The following is a 24966-nucleotide window of genomic DNA, read 5'->3' as shown; positions in this document are numbered from 1 at the left end:
TTAGATAAATATTTACTTGGAACAAGGTGCCCCGAGCTGCATTTTCAAAAACTAAACATACATTTATTAAACTGCTACCCTTTTGCATCGTTTCCCATTTATCCCTGTACATATCTTAGTCTTGGAAAGACTTAAGAGTATAGGAACATTTAAAATATTCTGGGGTGAAACCAGGAAAAAAAAACATATTTTTTATTTTTACATATTATTAACAATACTATGTAATAATTCATATAGGGTTGCCCATCCCTTGATGTTTGGAGGCCTCCTTGTGTGTAGAAACCATTTCAGCTCTGCACACAAAACATCAATTGGACTAAGATCAGCACTTTATGCTGGCCACTCTACTTTACTTTGTTGTCCTAAAGCCATTTTGTGACTAATATGGTAAAAATGTCAGTTCTGTTTTTCCGTGTACTGTTTATTGCTTCAAATTTCATCTTTTTGTTATGTGCACATGTTCTTCTTGTAGTGAAAGATCCCCAAAATATGAAGCGCTTTAACAGTGGGATAGTGTTGTCTAGCTTCCCCCTTAATTATCTTCACCGAGAAGGTGAAGCACTGTGTCTCACAGGTGGGCCTTCATATAACCACGAAATTTCCAAGTAATTTATTTCCAAAAGTGGTGACATCATGCTCTGGGGTGCCCCAAATAGTTCAAAGACATAGTCAGCTTAGCATACTAGCATCTAAATTAGAAAATAAAGGTAATCAAAGATTACTCTCTCATAATTTGTACATTAAGCAAATTTGAATATTGTTTGCGCTCCTAATGTATTTGTGTAGCTTTAAAATCAGACACTAATAAAAAAAAATAATAAAAAAAATATTATTATTTTATCATATCTGATTTCAACCCATAGTAATGATAATAATAATAATAATAATAATAATAATAATAATAATAATAATAATTCATTTTACTTGAAGGTGCCTTTCTTGCCAATCAAGGACACATACAATGATACACAAAAATGCCCTTAAAAAATAACAATAAAGATCAATAAAATCAATAAAATAGACAGAGGAAATGTCAATATCAATAGGCATTAGATGTGTTTTGAGTTGTGATTTGAAATGGGAGAGTGAGTCAATTTTTCGGAGTTGGGATGGTAACGAATTCCAAAGATGGAGAACAGAGCGACTGAAGGCTCTGCTCCCTGTGGTACTGAGATGACAAACAGGTGTATGAAGGAAGAGGATCTGAGGGAGTGGAAACAAAGATAAGCCCAGACAGGTATGGGGGAGCAGGGTTGTGAATGGTCTTGAATGCAGGATAATTTTGAATTGAATACGTAACAGAACCGGGAGCCTGTGGAGCTGTTGGAGGACAGGAGTAATGTACAGTAGGGGAGGAGGTTAGAGCTATGATGCGGGGAGCTCAATTCTGGACCAGTTGAAGTTTATGGACGGAATTATGAGAGACACAGAAGAAGAGATAATTGAAATAATCCAGACAGGATTACTGCAAATGTTAAGAATAAACTAAATCCAGCACATTTATATATAAATGCCCTAACGTTGGTAATACACATCTGTTTCTATTTTTATCTAATTAAACACAATTGATTAGTTATTTTGAGAAACAATGCTAATAAAAATAAATAAATACAAAACTGCATTCCTGCTCCCATGATGCATGACGAACGCAGGTATCTATAGTGAAATTATGTATATTGATAAGAAAGTTCAGGGGAGGGAAAGGTGTAACCAGCCATAGTTTAGCATGTTTTCTTGATTTTAAATGTCTAATTCTGGTTTAAAAGCCAGTTGTATCTTTAATTAGCTTTCAAGTAAGTATAAGTGCATGTAAAATGTTTATTATAAACAATTTACTTGCAAGTAACAGAAACATCTATACCATGACTGTGTATTCTAATGTTTAATAGGTATAATAATACAATATGTATCATACGAGGTACGTTTGAGTTTAACACTCTTAACTAACACTACTTAAACTCAACTAACCTAAACTACTATGCACAAAGAGGAAGGGAAATATGGTTGAAAACCATATTACAGTTTAAGATGGATTTGTGTTTGAAAACAAAAGTTTACCTTGAAGAATTTGGGATATGATCAAATTAGCTTTTCACTAATTTAGAGGAATTGGAATGTTTTCAGACCAATTCACAATGCATATCCATGAGGTGAATAAAACATTATTTGGTTAAATAATGTTTTATTGAATGATTTGCTTAATCAAGAATCAATAAACCTTAGTTAATGATTCTTTACCCTCTTTGAAATAGCTAGCAATGAATAGACATCAGGATTCCACTAAATGACTCTTGGTCATACTTGGTAATCGGAATGTAATGAGCATGTGAGGAACACATGAACACTAATCTTATATCAGTGTTTAAACCTTTAGTGTAATAAAGCTTGTCCAAGCTTCAACAACAGCTCAACACGTTACTAAAGCATAGCATGCAGTTCATACACATTAAATGATCAACATCATCAAAGACATATTGTTTCTTCTGTCCCTAATTACGTCAGACCTGCAAACCTTTTTGTCCAAGTCCATTTGGAAAGGTTGAGAGCAGGAAAGAGAATGTTCTTTGTGTGTTCTGTGGTTTTCTTGTCCTCACAGGCTGGCAAGTCACACATCTGTGGGAGGTCCTGTGGAGGAGTTGGCTGAAAAGGGGGGTTTGAGAGATCTTATAGATGGTTATTCACCAAAGCTGCGACCTCTTCTCTGGTCATCATGTCAAGATAGAACAAGGACACTGGTTCCCAATTTCCACAAACCAAGATCATACCATATGGCATAACAATTTCGAACAACCTGTCGATAGGATCTTACACCTAAGCAATATCATACAAATTGCTGATTAAACCTACATTAGGTTTCACAGTAAAAATTGTTCAACTCTAAGTATTATGGCACTTTAGTTGTCAGGCACCCAAAAGTAAACAACTTTGGTGAGACACATCAAAACATGCTACGAAGTTCAGGGAGCGAGAAAAATGTGACGCTCATTTTTTTTTTTTTAATCAGGGGGAGATGACTTTATTTCCCTAAATTGTACAGTAATGCTTTTTCATTAAACGGATGCCTTCTCCATTTGATTTAGACAACTGTGACGAGACGGGTAGCCTGGCTGGCTCAGAGGCTAGCAGCTCTCATTCACTGCCTTCCGTTCTCGCCGAGGCAGGCAGAAATAGAACATCCCAGGCAAAGGTAGACGGATGTCACCGTGCACTTACCAAGTTGTACCATTGTTAAGGGTTTGCACTCATTTTCTACAGTAGAGACCCCTGAATTTCAGTAGGTGAATGTGAGGCTGTTGTCAGATTGTCATGTTAGATTGTCTAAATAAAATATTTCTCTCCACATAAAACAGATACACTCATTCATCCTCATATATTCTCAAGGAAAATGACTAAGGTTCTCAACCAGAAATACAAAGCCCCAAGCAGAGAAAGCCCAACCAACAACTTGATCCCTGCTTGGTATGATGATGAAAAGGGAAATCTGATCTCTGAGCTGAAAACAGTGTTGAAGGCAGCTATCACGTCTGATGGATGGACAAGTTTTAGTCAGGATCATTATCTCACAGTTACTCTGCACTATGTGAGCAATGGTCAGGCAAAGGAAGAGGTCCTAAAAACCAAAGCTATGTACTAAACTCAGACAGGCTCAGCTGTAGCAGAGGAGATTGATGACATCCTAGAGGAATATGGTATACGAGAAAAGGTTGTGACAGCAACTGTCGACAGTGCAGCCAATATGAAATTAGCCATCAAACAGCTGAACACCCTGAAATTTCCATGCTTTGCCCACACGTTCCATCTGAGAGCGCAGCTGTACAATTGTACCAGTTTCAAATTGGGCTGCACGAGTTTGAGAAGTGATAGTTTGGATGAAGAGGTAACACATGGCAAAAGTTGTTCTGAAAGAGAAACAAGACTTGCTCAGTAACATACTCTCGTAACATTGGATTATGTACATGAAAATATAGATGTATAGGTATGTGTACTAACTCAGTAGATAATCCATATTTACATTGTGTGTATGTTAACCTGCAGAACTACCCAAGCACATGCTCCTCCTGGATGTAAGGACCAGGGGGAATTCCCTCTATGTGATGATGGAGAGATTCTGTGAGCAGCTCCCTGCTATCCAGGCTGCAGCCATAGACCCACGCATAAGAAAGCCCATGGAGAATGAAAGGTGATATATATTTTTAAATGATAATATAGCTTAAACTTGTTTTAAACCGGTTTTATTGTTGTTTATTTATGCTACATGCATCTTTTTTCAGTTTTTATTTATTTTTTACGACAGCCAAAATAGGCAATGAGAATTGGAAAAGCAGAGGCGCTTGTGCAGCTCATGTGGAAGCATTACACCTCCACACGGGCTGTCTCCAGCGAGAAAAGTCCAACCTGCGTTGAGATTTTGCCCATCTTGCAGAAAGAGAACATTTGGAATGACCTCTCCAAACGCTACCAGGCAAGCACAGTTACATTTAATCTTTTCTAGACACTTAAGGCTAATTTGCATAATCCCATACATGTATAATGTCAAAAAAGTAATGTGACCTCCCATGTGACATTATTCATTTAAGGGTGAAATGAAAGAACAGTAGTAATTAAGTATTTAGGATTGTCTTATGCAGTGGCCCATTCATTCATCTTGTTTCTTGGTCTGTTTTCTGAGTTATTTACAGTGTGTTACCGCCATCTACTGGCCATTTTTGTTAACAGCCGGCAATTTGTATCGGTTCCATTTCCTGCTGTGTTATCTTTTGGCCGTTAGTCTAATACCATCCTGTCCTCCTTGATGAAATTGAAGGGAGCCGATATTCAGAGATTCCTGAAGGAAGCCACCACTCTGGATCCCAGATAGAAATACAAAGTGAAAAATGATGAAGTTTGGGACAGGATCAGGGAAGCTGCAATCAAAGCAAATACAGTGGAAGCAACAGATGAGGCATTTGAATTAATTTCTGTTTCAATTCTGTTTGTGTTTTGATTGCATTTGATTCCATTGTTAGTGAGACCTTCTACGGCTCTGTGTTAAAAGTTATTGATGTGGGGGGTGGGGGGGGTGAGGAAGAAGTAGGAGAGGACTATGTACTATGGACTATGGCTCATTTATTTGTAATGACCTTTGGATGCTGCTTTGTCATGAATATTGAGTTTTATATATATATATATATATATATATATATATATATATATATATATATATATATATATATATACAGCCTTGAAAGAACTATTCAAGGAGGATGACAACGAGCTGCGGTCACATATCTTGCAGAGATGATATCCCTGCAGAACAAAAAAGCAATTTGGCTGCTTTTGCAGGAGGAAAGCGGGGAGGGATTTTACTCCAGGTACTTCCTCGTCTCGAAAAAAGACGGGGGCCTGCATTCCATATTAGATCTGTGAGTTCTGAACACATACCTGAGAAAGTATATGTTCAGGATGCTGACTCACGCAGCTCTTATAAGGTTTGTGTGTCTCAGAGACTGGTTTATCTCCGCCGATTTAAAAGATGGTTCTTTCAAATCCCTATATTCTCCCCTCACAGAATGTATCTCAGATTTGCATTTCAGGGGAAGATTTACGAGTATCTCGTACTTCCGTTTGGCCTGTCACTAAGCCCACGGGTAAGTAACAAATGATCACATCATTTGTTATTAGACATTATTGGTAATTAGAAATATTAAACCAAACAAGACCCTAAACAGAGACTATTGCACCCCAAATAAAAAACCCTGAGACCAAATATGAGCAGAGTGGCGTATTCAGTTCAATGCAGTGAGGAATGCTCTGATCTTTATATTGGAGAAACTAAACAACCTCTCCACAGACGCATGACCCAACACAGAAGACCAACCTCCTCGGGACAAGACTACACCTTATGAACAAAGAACATACTTTTGAGGTCCAGAATGTTCACATTTTGGACAAAGAAGACAGGTGGTTTGAGAAGGGCATGAAGGACGCCATCTATGTTAAGAAAAACCAACCCAGTGGCCCTGTCACACCTTGCCGATTTAGACAGCGTATTCCCGACGTCCCAGAATCTCCTAAAATGATGGCATATGCTGAACTTTCTATGTGTTTTTTTTTTCAATTTTAGCAGTATACAGTATATAGCGTATTTATAACAAGTCCAGAACTTATGTCCAATGGCAGCCTTAATTATGCATAACGCACGGCAGCGTAATACCCATGCAATGATGCATAAGCCTCAATTCATAGGCAGCATTACACATTACAGCATAAGTAAAGCTGCTCCCTCAGGTGCATGCCCCCCCCCAAAAACAGAATAAATAAAAAGATAAAAGAAAAAGAAAGAAGGTTTGCAGTCACAGCAGATTCAGCATCATGTCTGCTAGGAAGTTTGTTGGTCGTGGCCCTGGGCGTGAGCGCAGGGAGGATCAGTCACTTACGTTCTCGCTCACCCTATGGTGGTGATGAAGTCTGGAGGAGAAGTTACTCATAGGTTCGGATAAGCTGGACGCCACACGTTAAGTGTAAGTTACATAACGTAACTTACACTTAACAAATGTCAACAATCAGATAACTTACCTGTAACTTATGGACCACATATGGCATACGTACGTTGGCATACGTCTGGAAATTTTAAGCATGCTCAAAATTTCTCAACGTACTCGCCGTATGTCGACGTGTGCCAGCGTGTTTCAGCATGCTTCAGCGTGCTCATAACTTATACAAAACTGACCCATAACTTATCCAACGTATGCCAGATTTTTCGTACGTCAGGCATACGCTGATCTAAATCGTCAAGGTGTGACAGAGGCTTTAAACAGAGGGGGTAGACTCAGATTTTAGCTTTCATAAATCTACAACGCAGCGATAGAGTTGATTCCTTCCACTATCATCGCAACCACCACCCCATAGAGGGGAACAGAACATCTTGCCTGTTCAGCCAGGCCAACAAATCCCACTAACGACCCCCCCCCCCCCCCCTCAGAGACATAGACAGGTATTGGGTATTGAAGGCTAACAAAGATCCCAAATGACTGCCCATTCCTAAGGGGCCGTGCATCTGGTTCAGTTTGCATGCTTTCTAAGCCGAAACAAGGCTTTGTTTTTGGTCCACTCAATAAAGCCTCAAACTCAACACTATTTCGGACACTTTGAATTGAAAAAGCTTCCTGGATGGGAAGCGAAATGTCTTCAAACTTGGAAACAAAGTCCAGATGATTGTGTTTTTACTTTTTTGGAATTTCAAGTTCTCCCTTATAAATGCGTTTTCAAGCGGGATTGAAATAAAGCGATTTAAAACTATATATTTATCATTGTCTCATATTTTATGGGACAAAAACTTGAACTTTAAACGGGTGAAAAACTTTTTCTGTGTTTCTGGTAACACTATTAAAACAGAAATATAAATTTCCATAATTTTCAAGTTAATCTTACAATTGTGTGCTTAAATATGACAGATTCAATGCATTTGCTTGCTTTCTTATTTGTATATAATCCAATGTATTGTTGGCAGATAATTTATCATATACAAAATGCACAAAAATAAAGATATTACCTCATTAAACAAAAGAGAGTAAGGTACTGCTTTAGAATTGCTCCAGCACTACTAACAGGATATATTTATTTTCCAAATCTAATTACAAGTAATAGGTAACAGACAAAAGAAAAAGAAAAAAACAAAAACAAATGCATACATGCACACAAGACATGCAGACATATATACACACGGGTTAGGTTCCTCTGGTGAATCTATTCAGTCTCTAGGTGAGCAGCAGTGGCTTACAGCGACTAATGGATAAAAGGCATCCGTTCCTTGCTGTCATTATCTCCTTCAGGATCCTCCTCTTCCTCTCCTGCTTCACTGGTCTCTGTGCTGTCGTTGGCCATCTAGCAGTGAAATAATCATCATCAAAGGCTGAATTTCTGTAGAGCTAGGGTAAACAAATGTGAGCTGACATCTGGTGGTACAAAACTGCTCCCTAATAAGGAACAACTCCATTTGAGGGCTATATTCCTATTTAAATGATACGAGATGCTCTGGTCTGACATAAATGTCTGTCACAGACATCAGCAGGATGGAAGAAAACAGTTATGGCAACATTTATAAATGTCAAAACAAAACTTTTTAGCAGCTCCATTGTTTTAACATTTCATATCATCTGGTTGTGTACTGAAATATAATTGATAGCATCACTGAATAAATTCACTAACTGTTTTCTTCTGCCTTTGGTATTGTTCCTTCAATCATTTCTGATAGAATTTGAACAAGAGAATAAACCTTCTGTCCCATGTTTGTCATCATTATTTAGCTAAAGCAGCTATCTGACATCTCTTGCAAAGGCCTACTTTATTTAGAAAATATTGGGTCTCTAGGTTTGTCTTGCATCTGTAAAGATATTTATATTCCAATAAATCAGGATGCTAGTAAGTGATGTCAAAGTTAAAAACACCAAGAGCCAAAAAAACAAATTTGCTACAAGCCGAGGGCTGGACTGGTTAAATGTTTATTAAAACATATTAAAATGAACATAGCCTATTGAACCTAACACATTGTTTAAATAAATAAAATAAAAATTAATATCAATATTGTTAAGAAAGTTGTATTATATGAATGCATTTATAAAGATAAATACATAAATGAAAGTGCATTGATTATAAATTATGTTTGGATTGTTTTGGTTTTTGCTTTTCCCCCTTTAAAAATCCAAGCACACTTGGCTGAAGTCTGTTGTCTAAGGAGGTGGAGTGCACCAACTGCACTCTGCAACTGCTGCGCGCAGGTGTCAGCAGAGGCTGGATAGAATGAGAGGGGAGCTGATCCTGCAGGCGATAGAGACAGACACGCTGCTGAGCAAGGGGCAGAGGGATTGGCCGGATCCAGCCCGCAGGCCTTGACTTTGACATATGTGGGTTAACCCATTGCTTAGGCGAGAGTAGAAATGTAGCCAAGTATTAACTCTGAAAGGTCCAAAATAATCTTAACGGACAAATTGAAGCACAAAAGAACCATGTCTGTTGGGAGTAAAATCAGTAGAGACGATGATCTTACCAAAGGGGTAGGAGACTTCTCCACATCCAGAATGAGTTTACCAATGTTGCCTCTGTCATGAATTCTCTGCATTGCCTCTTTCACCTAAAAGAAATTCAGTTCATTACATTTTCTTTTAGATAGACAAGCATCTTATTTCTTACCTCCAGGTTTGCAAAGATTTCAAAAAGCTAAAGGTTTCAAAATCATTAAGAATGCATTTTAAAATCTTTTTATTGTCCGTTTTAACTGAACGTTTTTCCTCTAGAATTTTTCATCTTTTTATCTGCCTAGGCTGTTGTTTGCTTGTGATTATTATTTTGGTTTTAGGGGTTCTGGAAGTTGTTCTGTTTATGTAGATGGCATCCCCCTTCAGTTAAGTTGCTCCTCATTCTGCAGGATGCTGCTGCAAACTAGTGACACAGATCTCTGTCTAATTCAACAGCAGAGCCCAGAAAGTAATTAGAAACTAAGAGACCGGGAAGATACAGAATATAGTTTCCAAATAGTGCGGTTATAGTTCAAAAGCCACAAACTCGCTTTCAAACTGTGCTTAAGTTTTCATGTAACGGATTTGGAATTAATCTGCATAATTTACCTGCAAGAGAAAGGAAAGGTTCGATGGGGATTACAATTGATTATCTAAAGTCATTGTTTATATGGTGAATATAAGATCTGAAGCTGAAATACTTTATTTTAGAAAAAGTTTGTTAGATATTCTCCAGATATTAAATAATCAAAGCATCAAAATATAAAACAGTAACCACACACAGGGAAGTGCAGCCACTGTTGCTGTAGCATCTTGGCTCCATTTAAACTTGGAATGGTTGAATGATCAACAACCGCTACAGTGAATATATTTGTTTAAAGAGGAATAGTCACTTGATAACTTTATGAATTTCTACACCCGCAGCTCAAACTGATAGCATGGTATGGTAGCTTATTATGCTTTATTTCTGTGTTTTACACCTTCTTTTTTTACTGTTTAAGCAATCAAAGTGCTCTTGTGTGTTTTTATTATAAAAAGACAATGTGACCACCGGTATGATATTACCCATGCGTGCAATGAGTAAAAAATGAGAAAAAATTTAGCCTTTGTCAGAAGCAATAAAGCCAAGTGAGTCTACAACAATAGGAGTAGGATGAACGGAAGATCAAGTGTGAAAATTATTTTATGTCACAATAAAAAAAATACTCGAAAAGAGGTCAAATACAATGTAACTACGAATGTTCACTGAAACCGGAGCTAAAGCTGGAGAAGCATGATACCAAGTTGATGGACGTGCAAATATAAAGTCTTACTAATGACACTATTTATTACATTGCTTCTCTTAGACTTTTAGTTATGACGGAATATTCAAAATTCCAATTTGATAGCATGAACTGCCGGCAGATGATGTACAAACATATCTATGTCAATTGATCAGGGTTAAAAATTGAGTTTATTGTTTTATTTTAGGATAAATATATGTTTTTTGTGTTTATCTTATATTTCATGATAAGGCTATTTAAAGCACCAAAATAGTTTAAATAGTGACACGAAACAGTTTTTAATCTGAATCTGATTTTTTTAAAGGATAATCCCTAAAATAATAGACCACTAACAACCCCTGTCCAACTTTCTCTTTGACTATGTCTTCATCTGTTCATCAATAGGATTCAACATGTTTTAGAAAGTTTTAAAGTTTACATGAAGAAAAGCTAAATTAAGGAAACAGCTGTGTTTGTAATTTTTTACCCTGATGGGCCGACCATAAATCTCCATTTTCTACCTATCGTGTCAAAGCAGCACAGTTTAACCTCATTGCTCCTCATTAAAGTAGAAAATTGTGTACAAAAAGGAGGACATATCTTGTTTTCTCATTACAGTTAAAAACACCTCTTTGTCTGCAGCCACTGTGCCACAAATGTTCAGTGCAGAAAAGCAACAACCAGGCCAAGAGCAAAATTAGGTTAAAATGTGTCCACCTCTTTCTGCTTGGTAGCACTTCTTCCAGAAAAAAAGACTGTATCTTATCAGCTAAATAAATTCTGGTAGAAAATCTCTTAGTATGTTGCTTTGTTTAAACACACCCTCCTCAGTGTTTTAGTCCAGAGAAAAAAGGTTACCATGGTCAACATGGTAACCTCACATAAACTATTGTCCAATTATTTCTCCTTCACCCATATTAACTAGTGAGGCCTGACACAACATCCCACGCTATCCAGCCTTCTAATGAAATTCTTCATGGGCAATGGTTGCAGTGAATGCCCTGAGCAGTCTGCCAGTGTTTAATGACAACACTACATTAGAAGTTTCCCATGAGAAATAAAAAATCTGATGCTATGGTCAGCTCATCAGCATCTCCCTTGCTCTTTGACTGGGGATACAGAGATTAGAGCTTCTGGCTATATAAATAAGGTTTATCTACAAATGCATTGTATAAACCTCTTCATCATTGAAACCGATCGAAATAATGTGTCTGTCTAAACTCACCTGTAATGGTACATTTAGATGTATACCGTTAAGGGAAAACATTTCAATGTTAATGGCTAATTACATCATAACTTAAGAATCATAAAGACGAGAGCAATTTTGTTAATAAATGGTTAAACGCTGGAGGACATAAAAATCGATCTGCTGGGAGCCGGTGGAACTTTTGGCACGGGGGAAGAAGAAGGGGAAATTATTAGCTGTTACTCAACAAGCTAAAACTATAATGGCTCAGTTCAAATATCCGCACTTCCACCCTTACGTTCTCAAATAACGTGTTCCCGCTCAGGGTTTGAATGCGTACTGTATCCCGGTTCTCCAGAGTGGTCTTTTGCCCTGCCACCTATGTGCCCTTGAGGCACACTTGAGCTAAGCAAGTTGACTTTGGTGAAGTGTATTGCCCACAACTCATTGCTGCATGTGATGTTTAGAGCAAAAAAGCAGAATCCCGGTGATGATCCGGCTCCCGTGTCTTGTCGTTTGATCTCGATAAGCAAAAGATCCCCTTTAAATCATCCACAAACCTCAAATGATTTTAAAGAAGAGATTCGTTCACCAGATGCTTATGAATTTTATTCAGTTAAAAAGGAAATAATCTTACAATAGTCAACTGCTTACTGTGATTTATAATATTTCAAATTCTAAATTGGCTCATAGATTCTACATTGACAGTCTAAGTTCGTCCTTTGGATTTTCAAATATCCATTGTTGTAAATAAAACGTAGCCACACCTTTTTAAAATGTTGTTTTTAATTATTTTTAGTTAATCCTTTTATTTTAAAACAATGCACCCATAAGACACTATAAGGAAAATATGCTATGTGTGTATATTTTTTAATACTTTTTATACATATTCGCCCAAAGATGCTCTTGTAAATTAAACTGAGTATTTTTGTGTCCTCTCCTCACCTTAGATATTGGCTAATATTTTTGATGGGATTTCACTTGTTTATTCCATTAAAAATAAATAAATAAAATAAGTAAAATGAATGACTCATATTTTACTTTATAGGTTTAAATATAAAATAATTTCTTGTTGCAGTTTTAAAATCACTTTTCAGATGTAAAACAGGTTTGGTCCTTTCACACTGTCACACTGGCAAGTACTGTCTCAGTTCTCCAGATTTTGCACGCTTGGAACCTGCACACTGAAACACTTAAGTGCACTGCAGAGAAGAGCGTAGGGTTTATTGTGAGTCAGACTGGGCCAATGAGTCAGACTTATCACAGAAAGTAGACTCATTGACTTTTGATTTTTAAGCTAATAATTTTCAAATTAACTGTTCAAAATTTGTTGGAATATGATTTTGTTTATTGTATTTAAAATAAACCAAAAGGTTTTGAAACCTTCTAATAATATCTCAAAATGAACCTCTTCTTATTAATTTAAAGGCACCAATATGGATGTTTTCTAATAAAACTAATTAAAACAAACCCCCTTTACCTTTATTTCAAATTAACTACATAGGTAGGTATGTATGTGCAGAGGGAACGGCTGCAACCTGATGCAAAGACTGTGAACTCTGCAGGAATGATGGGCTTCTTTGCACATGCATATATTCAGCACCATCTGCTTTATGGATTAGCTGCTGATAAAAGCAGAAAAGTGGAATAAAATGACAGTTATGTTACTGTTATATGTCCTGTATGCTGCTTAAGGTTTAGGGATTTTTACATGGATGAATCAAACCATTTTTTTTCCTCATAGTCTTGGATATTCTTGTTTTGACTAAATCTATCAAGCACTCTACATATTTAGGTCACTGCAGGTCTTTACCTCCTCCAGAGCCCACAGGGAGTCCACTACAGGCTTGATCTTCTTCTCTTCATAGAGACGCAATAGTTTGTCCATCACTGATTTTACAAGATGACATCCTCCTTGTTTGAAGAGAAGGTTGAGGAGAGAGAATCCCGCTATAACTTTGTTCTCCTCATAAAGTTTAATTGGATTCACCTTTTCCACCTGCCACCACTGAAGAATAAAATAGAAAAAATACATTTAGGAAGGACTTATCTATATACAATAGGTGGTTTAAAAATGTCTCTCTGACTCACAGATTTTGCAAAACTGAAGAAGCTCTTTGTTTCCCCAGTCACCATGTTTGATGCGCCTGTAAAAACCAAAATAAAAGCGTTCCTGTAAAAGTGGTCAATGACAGGCAGCTTTGACTCATGGAGGGTGAGGCAGGGGAGGAACAGTCGGTGACACCTCAGACCTTTAGATCAATGCAAACATGCCTCTGCATATGTTCACCACAAGTACAGCTAATAAATTGACCTGCTAATGACTTGGTTAAATGCATGAGTCTTTACAGACAATTAAATCACCTAATAGCAGCCGTTAATGATGCTGCATCACATTTAAAGGTTAAGGAGACACTTAAACCAGCGGTACTGCTCTACACCCTTAACCCTTCCAATATATGCATGATGGAAAGTATTAAATTTTTTTTAAAATATCTAAAAATTCTGACAAAAAAAGTCACAAAGGAAAGATTAGTAAGTCTGTAATTATAACAATCTCAGTAAATGATCATTTTAAAGGAAACAAAATTCTCCAGAAACGTTTGAAGATCATCTATGTAGTATATCATACCTCGCTTAGAGGTTTACCTTGACAACATCCATTTAATCAAATCATATTAAAAAGCCAGTATGTGTGTTCCAAAGAAAACCCAACAGAAACATTGAATATACATGTTAAACTTGCTCAGGCATTGCCCTCACCATAGAGGATGTAGGTTCCCAGCGGCTTGAGCAGACTCAAGCTTTTCCCTGTGTTTTCGCCACACAGGCAGTCCAGCACAATGTCAACTCCATCTGGAGACATCCTGTTGATCAAAGCAAAAACAAAGTTCATTAAAAAAATACAGCTCCATGATAAACACCCCCAAGAAGCTGTAAAGGTCCATTTTTGGTTCCAGGCAAGCATAGGCGGATCTACTGGGGTGGCATAGGGTGGCAACTGCCACCCTAAATGACAGCCTTGCCACCCCTGCTGCCACCCCAGTTGGCGGTAGGGGTGGCGAGGCTTATTAATTATTATTATTATGGATAATTTGAGAATTACGACCGCTAATTTCCAATGTCGGACTGCAGTGAATGCAGCACGAGATGACGCGAGAGCGACTGTCTGAGACTGATTGTTTTGAAAACCGAATGGGGCAAAGCGAGGTACCCAGGGGTCATGGGGAGAGGAGACACGGGATGAAACAGGTAAAAACTGATAAACTATCTATCGAGAAATGAAATCATAATGAAAGCACAATGTGCTAGCATAGCTGCAATGCTGATTTTGAGATGATAAAAATCAGGTTGCAGAACGTTATTTCTCTATCTATGATGTTAGTGAGGCCTGACGTCTCAGCCTCATAAAGACATATTTGCGGTCAACTATGACAGAAAAGAGACGATCAAGTTTGGTTGTACTCAAATCAAAACGCACAAAGGCATTGGATCTAAAAAAATGTGTGAAGCGTTTTGCTGAGCAACATGGAAATCGCTGCATTCAGCTGTTATAGTCATGTTAACTTTATGTTATGCTCTCTGGTGAGCCTTTACAGAGCTGCTATGTTTTGTTTTGGCACCTGAGAAAGTCTGATATTTCCTTTAATAAAACCAAAAGTGTTAAAAGTAAATTTAAAAATGTGATACTGGTGTGAATCCTGCTTAATATGAAGCAGTGTTGTTTCTTTTTTGTATATATAATATGAAACTATCCAGAAATGACCTGTATGAACCTACTCACAAAATGTTTTGTACTTTTACAGATTGGAAGCAAAATTTATTTTTATGTTGCTTCTTTTCAGATTTGTGGAGATTTTGATGTACCATACCATACCATACCAGCTTTATTTATAAAGCACTTTAAAACAACCACAGTTGATACAAAGTGCTGTACAGTTTAAGAACACAACATAATAAAAATAATTTAAAAACAGTTTAAAAGCAAACAACATACAATTTAAAACTAGATCCCACTGGTGTTGAAAGCCAAGTAAAATAGATGGGTTTTAAGACGAGCTTTAAAAATGGGCAAAGAAGGGGCCTCTCTGACCTGCAAAGGTAAGTCATTCCATAATTTGGGGCCCATAACAGAGAAAGCCCTGTCCCCTCTGAGCTTCCTTTTTGTTCTCGGTTCCTCCAAGAGCAGCTGATTTGCTGACCTGAGAGACCGATGGGGTACGTAGGGATGAAGAAGCTCAGAGAGGTAAGCTGGGGCAAGATTATGCAATGATTTAAAAACAAACATAAGAATTTTAAAATGAATCCTAAAATATACAGGCAGCCAGTGAAGTGAGGCCAGGACAGGGGTCACATGCTCTCTCTTTCGAGTACCTGTCAAAAGTCGTGCAGCAGCATTTTGTACTAGCTGCAGACGTGAGAGCAGCGACTGACTGACTCCCAGATAAAGTGCATTACAGTAGTCCAATCGAGTTGAAACAAAAGCGTGGATCAGTGTTTCAAAATGCTGCCTGGAAAGAAAAGATTTCACTGACGCCAATCGCCTTAAATTATAAAAGCTGGACTTAACCACGGCTCTAATTTGGCTGTCCAATTTAAAATCACTGTCCACCTTAAAACCAAGATCAGTAATAACAGGTTTAAAATATACCTGCAAAGGTCCCAGGTCAACAGAGGAGGACTCACAAGAGCCACTGGGTCCAAACACCATCACGTCTGTTTTGTTTTCATTAAAGTTTAAAAAGTTCAAGGCCAACCAAGCTTTAATATCTCCTAGACATGCCAGGAGATGTTTGATTGAATGTACATCCTGCTGCTGTATGGGCAAATAAATCTGACAATCATCAGCGTAACAATGAAAAGAAATCCCATGTTTCCTAAGGATAGAACCCAGAGGCAGTATATAAAGAGAGAAAAGCAGTGGGCCAAGAATTGAGCCCTGTGGGACACCATAAGACATTGAAGCAACAGATGATTTAGAGCCACTAATATTCACTGAAAAAGTTCTCTCCTCCAGGTAAGACCTGAACCATTTAAGAACAGTGCCATCAATACCAGCAATGTGGTGTAATCGCGATATTAAAATATTGTGGTCTACTGTATCAAAGGCAGCAGTTAGGTCAAGTAACATCAGAACAACATGGTGACCAGAATAACATGCAAGAAGAATGTCATTAAAAACTCTTATTAAAGCAGATTCTGTACTATGAAGAGTTTTAAAGCCTGACTGAAAAACCTCCAGAATGCCATTGTCATCTAAAAACTGTGTCAGCTGACAGTACACAATTTTCTCTAAAACCTTAGAAAGGAAAGGCAGCTTCGAAATAGGCCGATAATTAGCCAGAACAGTCGGATCAAGGCCAGGTTTTTTAAGCAGTGGCTGCACTACTGCATGTTTAAAACTAGCAGGGACCACACCTGAGGACAGACTGCTATTTATAATTGCAAGAACAGGCTGCCCTATGCTAGGTAAAATATCTTTAAAAAGTCGTGGAGGCACAGCATCCTGGGGGGAACCTGATGGCTTGTAACATACAGTACCTGTCTTTTTGTTGATTTATTGATCCAGCAGCTCTATCTGCAGCATATTTCCATGCATGAAATGTCCCTTTCATGTTGCCTTAACTGCTGTATGTCAAGTTACTGAGGAACAAATAGGGTAAATGTGTGTTCAGAGTAAACATTACATAGATGTCCAGTACCTTGTTCGGGTGCCGTGACCCATTTATTTCTACTGTGTAGTTCTGCTCACTTTAGTGCAGCTCAGTCCATAGATCTCTGATAGGAAACTTTTTCTTTCTATAGTTTCTTCTTGTGCAAATGCTGCAAAGCTGCCTCTCTGACAGTCAATCTCACACATCTGCGACTCAGCACCTGTGTCTTACCTTAATACCTTTCCTGTGATAATGCCCCTCTAGAAGTAGTGTTATCATTCTTCTATCTCCTATTAAGTGAGAACACATTGTACGATGTATTTCTAATATGAACTGCTTCAAATGAAACACTTACTGTACATAATATTCTCACCAAACTGTGATAACTTCGATTAAATTTAGTGTAAACAAATTTCATACGTTGCCACCCCTCAAAAATTCCTGCCCCCCTCTTGCCACCCCATAAATATTTTTCTAGATCCGCCCCTGCAGGCAAGTGTGTTTCATGTCAAATTGCACAGTAATGGTCATAGACAATAGCTCACTCTCCTGCTTATGTTCAAGTATGAATGGCAAGTGGTTTGTTTTAGGCTGTTTCCAAATGTCAGTGTGCAGGTAAATATACCCAGATAACACCAAAAATGATTTAATTTCATTGCTATTAAAATAACTTTTGATCATGGAAAATTTCAAATTAAAACGGATAATAATTTTGTGTTGTTAAGGTTGTTCTATATTGAATTAGAAATAAACATTTATCTTAAATAAAGACCTTGGTTCAATGTCTTTTTCCACCACTACATTTGCTACATTTGGTTTCCTACTCAAGTTGAAATTCAGATCCCATCATTGCTTAGTCGACTATGCTCTAGTAGCAAGTTCATGGCTGCTTTCGAATTTATAAGATGCGTCTTCCAAGGATATGGTTTATCTGGACTGGATCCTTGGAAGTCCGTGAAGAGTTTTGGCTATGAATTCAAACCGGTCCAGCCTGCCGTGGCTTTTTCAATCTCTTAAATTCAACAACAAAAAATACCTAGTTAAAGAAATTGTGCAAAACAGCAATTAACAAATAAAAATCCTATCAGATTTATGGTCCTCACACTGCAGATATATTAGAATCTGTCCTTAAATTAAAGCCAAACCCATTTACACAATAACAGATAAAAATATTTAGATAACTTAAACATTATCCGCCACATATCTGACTCAATAACCATTTAAACAACCATTTTCATTAATTTCAGACGGAGCTATTCACATTCTTTTAATATATTAAACTGAACTTCCAATGTTCACCCCTGTTCGGTGCCAAGTACCTTTTTCCTCTGAACACAGAGCAGCCAGCTTGCTTGGTCTCTCAATGAATCCTGGGATAACCAAGGATAGTTAGGATAAACTGGACCCATCCTTTAAATCAGGCAAAAAACGAAGGACGCATAACAAGGAGTCTTGGAATCTGACCAGACCTCAGCGCCACGCTATGTAATCGGCCTTTGAATCTGGCCTTCGGAGAACGAATCCCATAAATTCGAACGCAAACCATAAATTGTCGGAAAGTGGAAACTGCAACTAACAACACAAGCTTTTATAATAACCCTAGAAAAATGCAAAAAATAAAGGGTGATGCTGGGGTGTGTCAACAGTTCCTGCAGGAGGAAGGAGTCAAAGCTATGGACATGCCTGCCTGTTCCCTAAACCTGAATCTGCTTGAGCACTTCTGGGACATCATGTCTTGATCCATCCACTATAATCATCTTCCACCACAGACTGTCCAGGAGTTGGTGGATGCTTTGGTCCAGGTCTGGGAGGAGATCCCTCAGGAAATCATCCTCCACCTCACCAGGAGCATAACCAGGTATTGTAAGGAGGTAATACCGTCACATGGAAACCACACACAATACTTAACATTATTTTGACCAGTTTAACCCTGTAATGCCAAATGTATCATGTTTGATAAATACGGTTTCTGAAATGTTTTGCATCTGACACCTTTTGCATAATTTAATGTTAAAAACTTTGCTCAAAATCCTATTGTACACAATCAGATATACCTGATAACAGAGGGCAGAAGACTACACAAAAAATAATCTTGACTTATCGCATGGTAATAAATTATTAAGATCAAAAATGCATTTCTGTTTTTTCTTTTTACATATTTTGTTAAAAGGCCAAATAAGGACTTCAAACCAAAAAGAAGTAATTTTCTGTTTTTTTTTTTTATTCTTGGATCGGGCTTTAAAGGGTTAAAGACATGGAATACAAGTTGGATTAGCCTGTTTACCGCTTTAATTTTGTGTGTGACTCCAAACCCAGGCCTCCATTGGTTAATACTTTTGATTTCCATTGATTTTTGTGTAATTTTGTTGTCAGCACATCCAGCTTTGTAACAAAACATGTATTTAATGAGAATATTTCATTCATTCAGTTTTAGGATGTGATATTGGAGTGTTTTACTTTATTTTTTGAGCAGAAATAAGGTAAGAATTAATATTATTTTTAGTTAATATGTTTAGGAACTTTGAGCTAACAGACTAAATTGTCAATCTCATTCTAAGCACTAGCAAGAACTTTTTTCTTTTTTTTTATTACTGTTAGATTCAGATCAAAATGTTATTTTAAAAAGGCTAAAAGCTTTACTGATAACTAGTTAAGCTAATTTGCTGTGCAGGTAAGTTCATTTTCTTTTGAATCATTTCTCAATTATTTGACTAACTGTTTCAGATCCACTGTACATGTGTTGAAAAGGTCATGTGCAAAAGAAACGATGAGGATTTGGCTCTGACTTTAAAAAAAAAAAAACTTTGTGATTGGATATGGTTACTCTACTCTTGTTTCTGACAGTGAAGATTAAATACAAAAGGGCAAAATGGAGTCCATAAATAGAGCCTGTGATTCATCCTGTGGAGAGACTTTATGTTCTGTCTAATCATGGATTCGTAAGTTATGATCATTTACTCTCTTGCGATTTACTGTCGGAAAAACTTGCAGCCTACAACCCACGTATCTCTGTAGCTTTGCCTACGGCGTTAATACTGAGATATGCAGTCCCACAACATTATACACTGAATGAGTAAAAAAAATGCTGTTGTTTAAGGTATTATCAGACATAAATCTACAATAGTGATACTTGTTAAAGGAGTGGGCATAGAAGAGAATACAGGATGTTCTGACATTCTTTTCTCTTGACTTAATAGTTTGGAGAACCTGCTTTGCTGAGCTTGCTGGTGGTCTTGTGATTCTCATGGTTTTTGCCTTTTGTAAAAAGACTAATTTAACTGAACTTTGTACTTGATCCTGGGAAGAATGTGTAGGGCCAGAGATGAAAAGCAGACTAATCCACAACCAACGCTGATAGGTGGGTTGAAAAGTATAAAACATCAGTTCTTTCTGAAGCTTTTTAAAACTTTTTTTTTTTCATAATGGAAAAAACACATCCAATACTATAAAAACACATCCTTAAGGTCCCTTCTGTTTTCCCGATACTTTAATTTAAAAGTCAAAGTTTTGTGTAATGCTTTAAAGAGATCTTGATAAGTAGTCTTTAAAAGTGTCTGGTGGTCTTTGTTGTGGACTTTAAGTGTAGTACTTAAACATCATTGTGAAAATAATAACATTTAAAAATAAGAAATGTGAAAGATATAAGAACTATCAGGCCTGAACTATCTACAAAAGAGGAACAATTACATTTTCAAGATGCAGGAAATGAATCTACCAAAGATCCTTTATAACCCGATGAACTGCCAGAGTATCTTGTTTTTAACTGCTAAAATACTGTTTTACAACCTTGAAACTGTGTATCACGTGTAATATCTAAGATTTACTTAAAGGTTTTAAGGTTCCTTCTAACAAAGTGTTCCCTTTGCTATGTTCACAGATTCCCGCCACATTTTATGACGCTCCCCTCTACTGACCCCACCATCGGTAAGCGGATGAGGAGAGATGTGCAATCATTTCTCCCTAGAGTGTTTGTGCTTTGTATTAACCAAAGCATTTAGGTAAACTGGGGTCTCATATGACCAGACTTTCTTTTCCCTCTGTGTTTCAATTACTTTTCCTAATGTACATCAGAAAACATTCTATAAGCTTAATGTCATGATCTTGGCGCTTTAATACTGGCTTGATTGCTCAATCCATTCACCTGCCTTGCTCCGCCCAGTTTCTCATTACCAATCTTCTGTTTCACCTGCTCCAGTCCCTATTACACCAACCTACTTCCAGGCATCAGTGCCAGATTATTCGAGTCCCTGATGAGAGCTTTCTAGCTGATGTTAATTGCCTGATCCTGACGTGTTCTACCTTTGGACCTCTAAGCCTGCCTGTTCCTGTTTTGATCTGTTTGCCTGACGTGTCTTTGGACTCATGCTGGATTTCTGCCTGTTTGCCGTGCCTCGATCTGGTTCCTGACACTGTCCTGGATTTCCCTTCGATATCTCTTCGAATCTCTGATCTTCTAGCCCAGACTCCTGAGAACCTCCTCAACACCAGCTTTGGCTTCACCTTCTGGATTATTCTGCCTTCCTTCGTCTGCTCGGTTCTAATCTCCTACCTGTTCGTCAATCTTTGGGGCTTCGACATCTGGAACTCTCTGGGCAGCATCCGTCGCATCTTAACTGGCTGGAATCTACCTCGTGCTCTAGGCATGGACTGAACTTTAATACCAGTTAAACCTGAGTTTTCTTCCTGCAGAGGTTCCTGCCTTAGACACCCTAACTGTTTACTGCAAATCCCTCATTTTTAATAAACGCCTTTTGATATATTTGTCTGTCTGAATACTGGGTCTTCCGCTCTGAGCCTTGACACTTCAACATATTATCCTTTAACGGTGGCGTATTATACATCAAGAGTGCCATGGCTAAGAGCATTATTTATTGTTTGCTTAAAAAAAAACTGTAGCCGTTAATTCAATTTTTAGATCTCTGTATGTGGTCACTGATCTTGAATAAATCCTCTGACTAAATCTTGTGAGGAAGTGCTAACTTTGACATTCAGTAATGAGGTTGCATAGATCCTGAGAGAGGTCTTCAACCTAAATCATGCACACAATCCTCTTTTTCCGAACTTCAGACACCTTTCCATAATCCACCAGATATGACTAAAACGGCTAAAATTATTCAGTACAATATATATATATATATATATATATATATATATATATATATATATATATATATATATATATATATATATATATATTACAGCATATTCTATGTTATTAAAGTTATTAATAATTGAATATTATCAGCAGGAATAAAATCTCCAGAAAATTCTTAACATATTGCAAGGTATTTAAAAAAAAAAAGAACTTTAGAAACCTTGTGATCGTTTAATCGTTTTAAAAGATTTTTCCAAAGACATCATCACTAAGGCTCTTTGGCAGCAGCGCCTGTTTGATTTGCAGTCAAGCAGACAGCATGTTCATAGTAATATTTATCACTGCCCGGTCCTAATTGGTTCAGCTGCTCCCCAAGCAGACCTCCACCCAGACCTACACAAAGCCACAGCACTCTGAAAGCAGCCAGTAATAGTTGCCATGGGGACCACTGCAACTCAAGTACAAATAAGGTAACGGGTAACATCTGCATCCTCAAGTAGCCCTGTGCCCACAGCAACGTCTGCAGTATTGTATCAGTTACCTGACAGCTTCCGCTTGAATCTTCAGACATTACATTTGAAATGAACCCTGCATGCTTACTTTTTGACTTCCTGTATGTAGTCCGTGTTCCTGTCGAAGAGGTGCGTCACAGAGTCTTTGATGGACGAGTGTTTAAAACAGGAAGCGATCCCAAACACAGTTACGTTAGGTACAGTGGAGCATAACTGGGCCACAGCCTGTCCCTGAAAATGAGAGCAGGTTTTTATCAGCCTAAGGAAATCTGTCACAAATGGAAATGATGTGTTTCCATAAAACTGAGCAGTGGGATTTTACTTTTTTTTAATAGCAGCTGCATTTGTGTTAATTTTAAGGTACATTTATATTCCTATTGTTGAATGAAGGGGCTTGACTTATTTCAGTGAACTCACCACTGCACCCCCAGCTGAGTGGACCAGAACCGACATTCCTTCCCGTAGACTGGCGACTTCAAAAAGCATAATGTACGCAGCCACAAAGTTCAGAGAGAAGGCTGCTGCCTCTGCAAACATCATCTCATCAGGCATCTTGTAAACAAAATCCGTCGGTGTGCAAACCACCTCAGCCCAGGCATTATAGTTCATAAACGCCATAACTCTGTCACCTATCTGAGAGAGACATGCAAAAACTTTTCAAGCAAACATGTAAACAGATTCTTGTAATATAGGATTAATCCAGATTTACCGATACAGTATATATTTGGTGGATGTGGCACAAATCCTGACCTCAAATCCCTGAGTGTTTTCGCCCACAGACTCCACGATTCCACAGCACTCAAATCCAGGAACAAGGGGAGTTTTTGGAGGATTATCAATATTCCCCTGCCGTACCATCAAGTCCAGGAAATTCAAGCCACTGCAACACAAAATAAACTGTCAGCAAATTACTTACAGTCAAAATTCAGAAAAGGAAACCCTTGTCTTCATGGAGTCTTTTTTCCCCCCACATCTAGGTATTAAATGGCATATTTAATATGAGCTACTAAAAGATGCAAGGTTAACCTAGAGCTACACTTTTCATTATGACTAGCAGTGAGTCATGGGCTTATCCACTGAGAACACAAGGCCAGATTCCACACATGTAGTGCTGTATTGAACAAAATGAAATGCTCTTTCATTTGTCTGTCTGCCAACATTGGCAGAGGCTAAGCTGCAATAGGAAATGAAAAGACCTGCAGAGGATGGAATGGAAAAAAACAGATTCTTAAGTTTAAAATTATGCATCAAATAAAAAAAAAATGTAGGCTTTTTTTTTTTAATGAACAGGCTTCAGACAGCCAAGAAAAAAAAGACCTGTAGCTTCATGACTAAGAATTTCTCCCATCAGCTGCTCAGCTTTTAGACTTGGATAAACAATCATAGATAAATAAAACATAGAAGACACTCTATAGATCTAATAGATGGTATACTGTAGTGATATTCACCATGCTTTGACGCGGATCTTCACTTCACCATCCTGGGGCTCAGGCATTGCCTTCTTGGTTACCCGGAGTTTGTTTAGACCTCCGAAACCTGCCAGGACCACAGCTCGCATTTCTTTGGCGTTGATGGGTGATTCAGCGCTCAGCGCCTCTTTACCCGCATTTCTGTCTATCATATACTCGGTTTCCTCTGTCATATCTGCTCCTTCTTTAGCCATGTTGGAGAGCGGCTGCTCTCTGTCCTCCCTGATTCTCCACAGTGATGAGGGGAGCCGTTATTCTGAGCTTGGTCACTATTCAATAAGCAGCCATACATGAAAAAAAAAAATATTTCTAAAATTTATTGTGTTTGATTTTTAGAAAAAGACTAAAGTTTATAACTTTGGTGATTAATAAAAACATATATATATACATATATATTTCTTTTATTATTAGAATTCCATCCTCCGTTGAAGAATGTAGTGCGCCATCTATCGGTGGAAAGTTGAACATAAAACTTTCTTTTTCCGAAGCTGCAAAGGCAAATCTGCCAAACTTTATGTAAAAATTGACACAAACTAACGTTTACAACTTAATAAAAATTAAAAGAGGAAATAAATTAACTCATAAAAAAGTAATTCATGGAATTAAAATAAAACACAGGCATTATATTAACATTTTATTACAATTTTATCATGTTTTACATTCTTATTCTTAAGTAATGTGTGTGAAGTTAATTCACATTTACTCACAATATCTTCTCTTTTTTTACTGTTTAGGGACTAACATAAATCATTCTAAATCTTATCAGACTTATCTATATTTATGTTTAGAGTATAA

At 37.5% G+C, this 24966-nt stretch overlaps 1 protein-coding gene across 1 annotated transcript; it reads right to left on the bottom strand.

Annotated features, from left to right (window-relative positions):
• Nucleotides 1-7580: 7580 nt before the first annotated feature.
• Nucleotides 7581-24436, bottom strand: vat1l (vesicle amine transport 1-like). Its single transcript, XM_038298683.1, has 9 exons — nucleotides 24151-24436; nucleotides 23453-23582; nucleotides 23120-23335; nucleotides 22791-22933; nucleotides 14205-14308; nucleotides 13533-13588; nucleotides 13255-13449; nucleotides 9026-9109; nucleotides 7581-7863 (listed from the first exon to the last, which is right to left on the bottom strand). The coding sequence occupies exons 1-9, from the start codon at nucleotides 24363-24365 to the stop codon at nucleotides 7765-7767; spliced, it is 1242 nt and encodes a 413-aa protein (XP_038154611.1). The 5' UTR covers nucleotides 24366-24436; the 3' UTR covers nucleotides 7581-7764.
• Between the last annotated feature and the right edge of the window lie 530 nt (nucleotides 24437-24966).

Source organism: Cyprinodon tularosa, unplaced genomic scaffold, assembly GCF_016077235.1.
Source record: "Cyprinodon tularosa strain WSP-4 unplaced genomic scaffold, ASM1607723v1 ctg412, whole genome shotgun sequence".
NCBI lineage: Eukaryota > Metazoa > Chordata > Actinopteri > Cyprinodontiformes > Cyprinodontidae > Cyprinodon > Cyprinodon tularosa.
The sequence above is the reverse complement of the archived record's forward strand: the minus strand, read 5'-3'. Positions and strand labels throughout refer to the sequence as shown.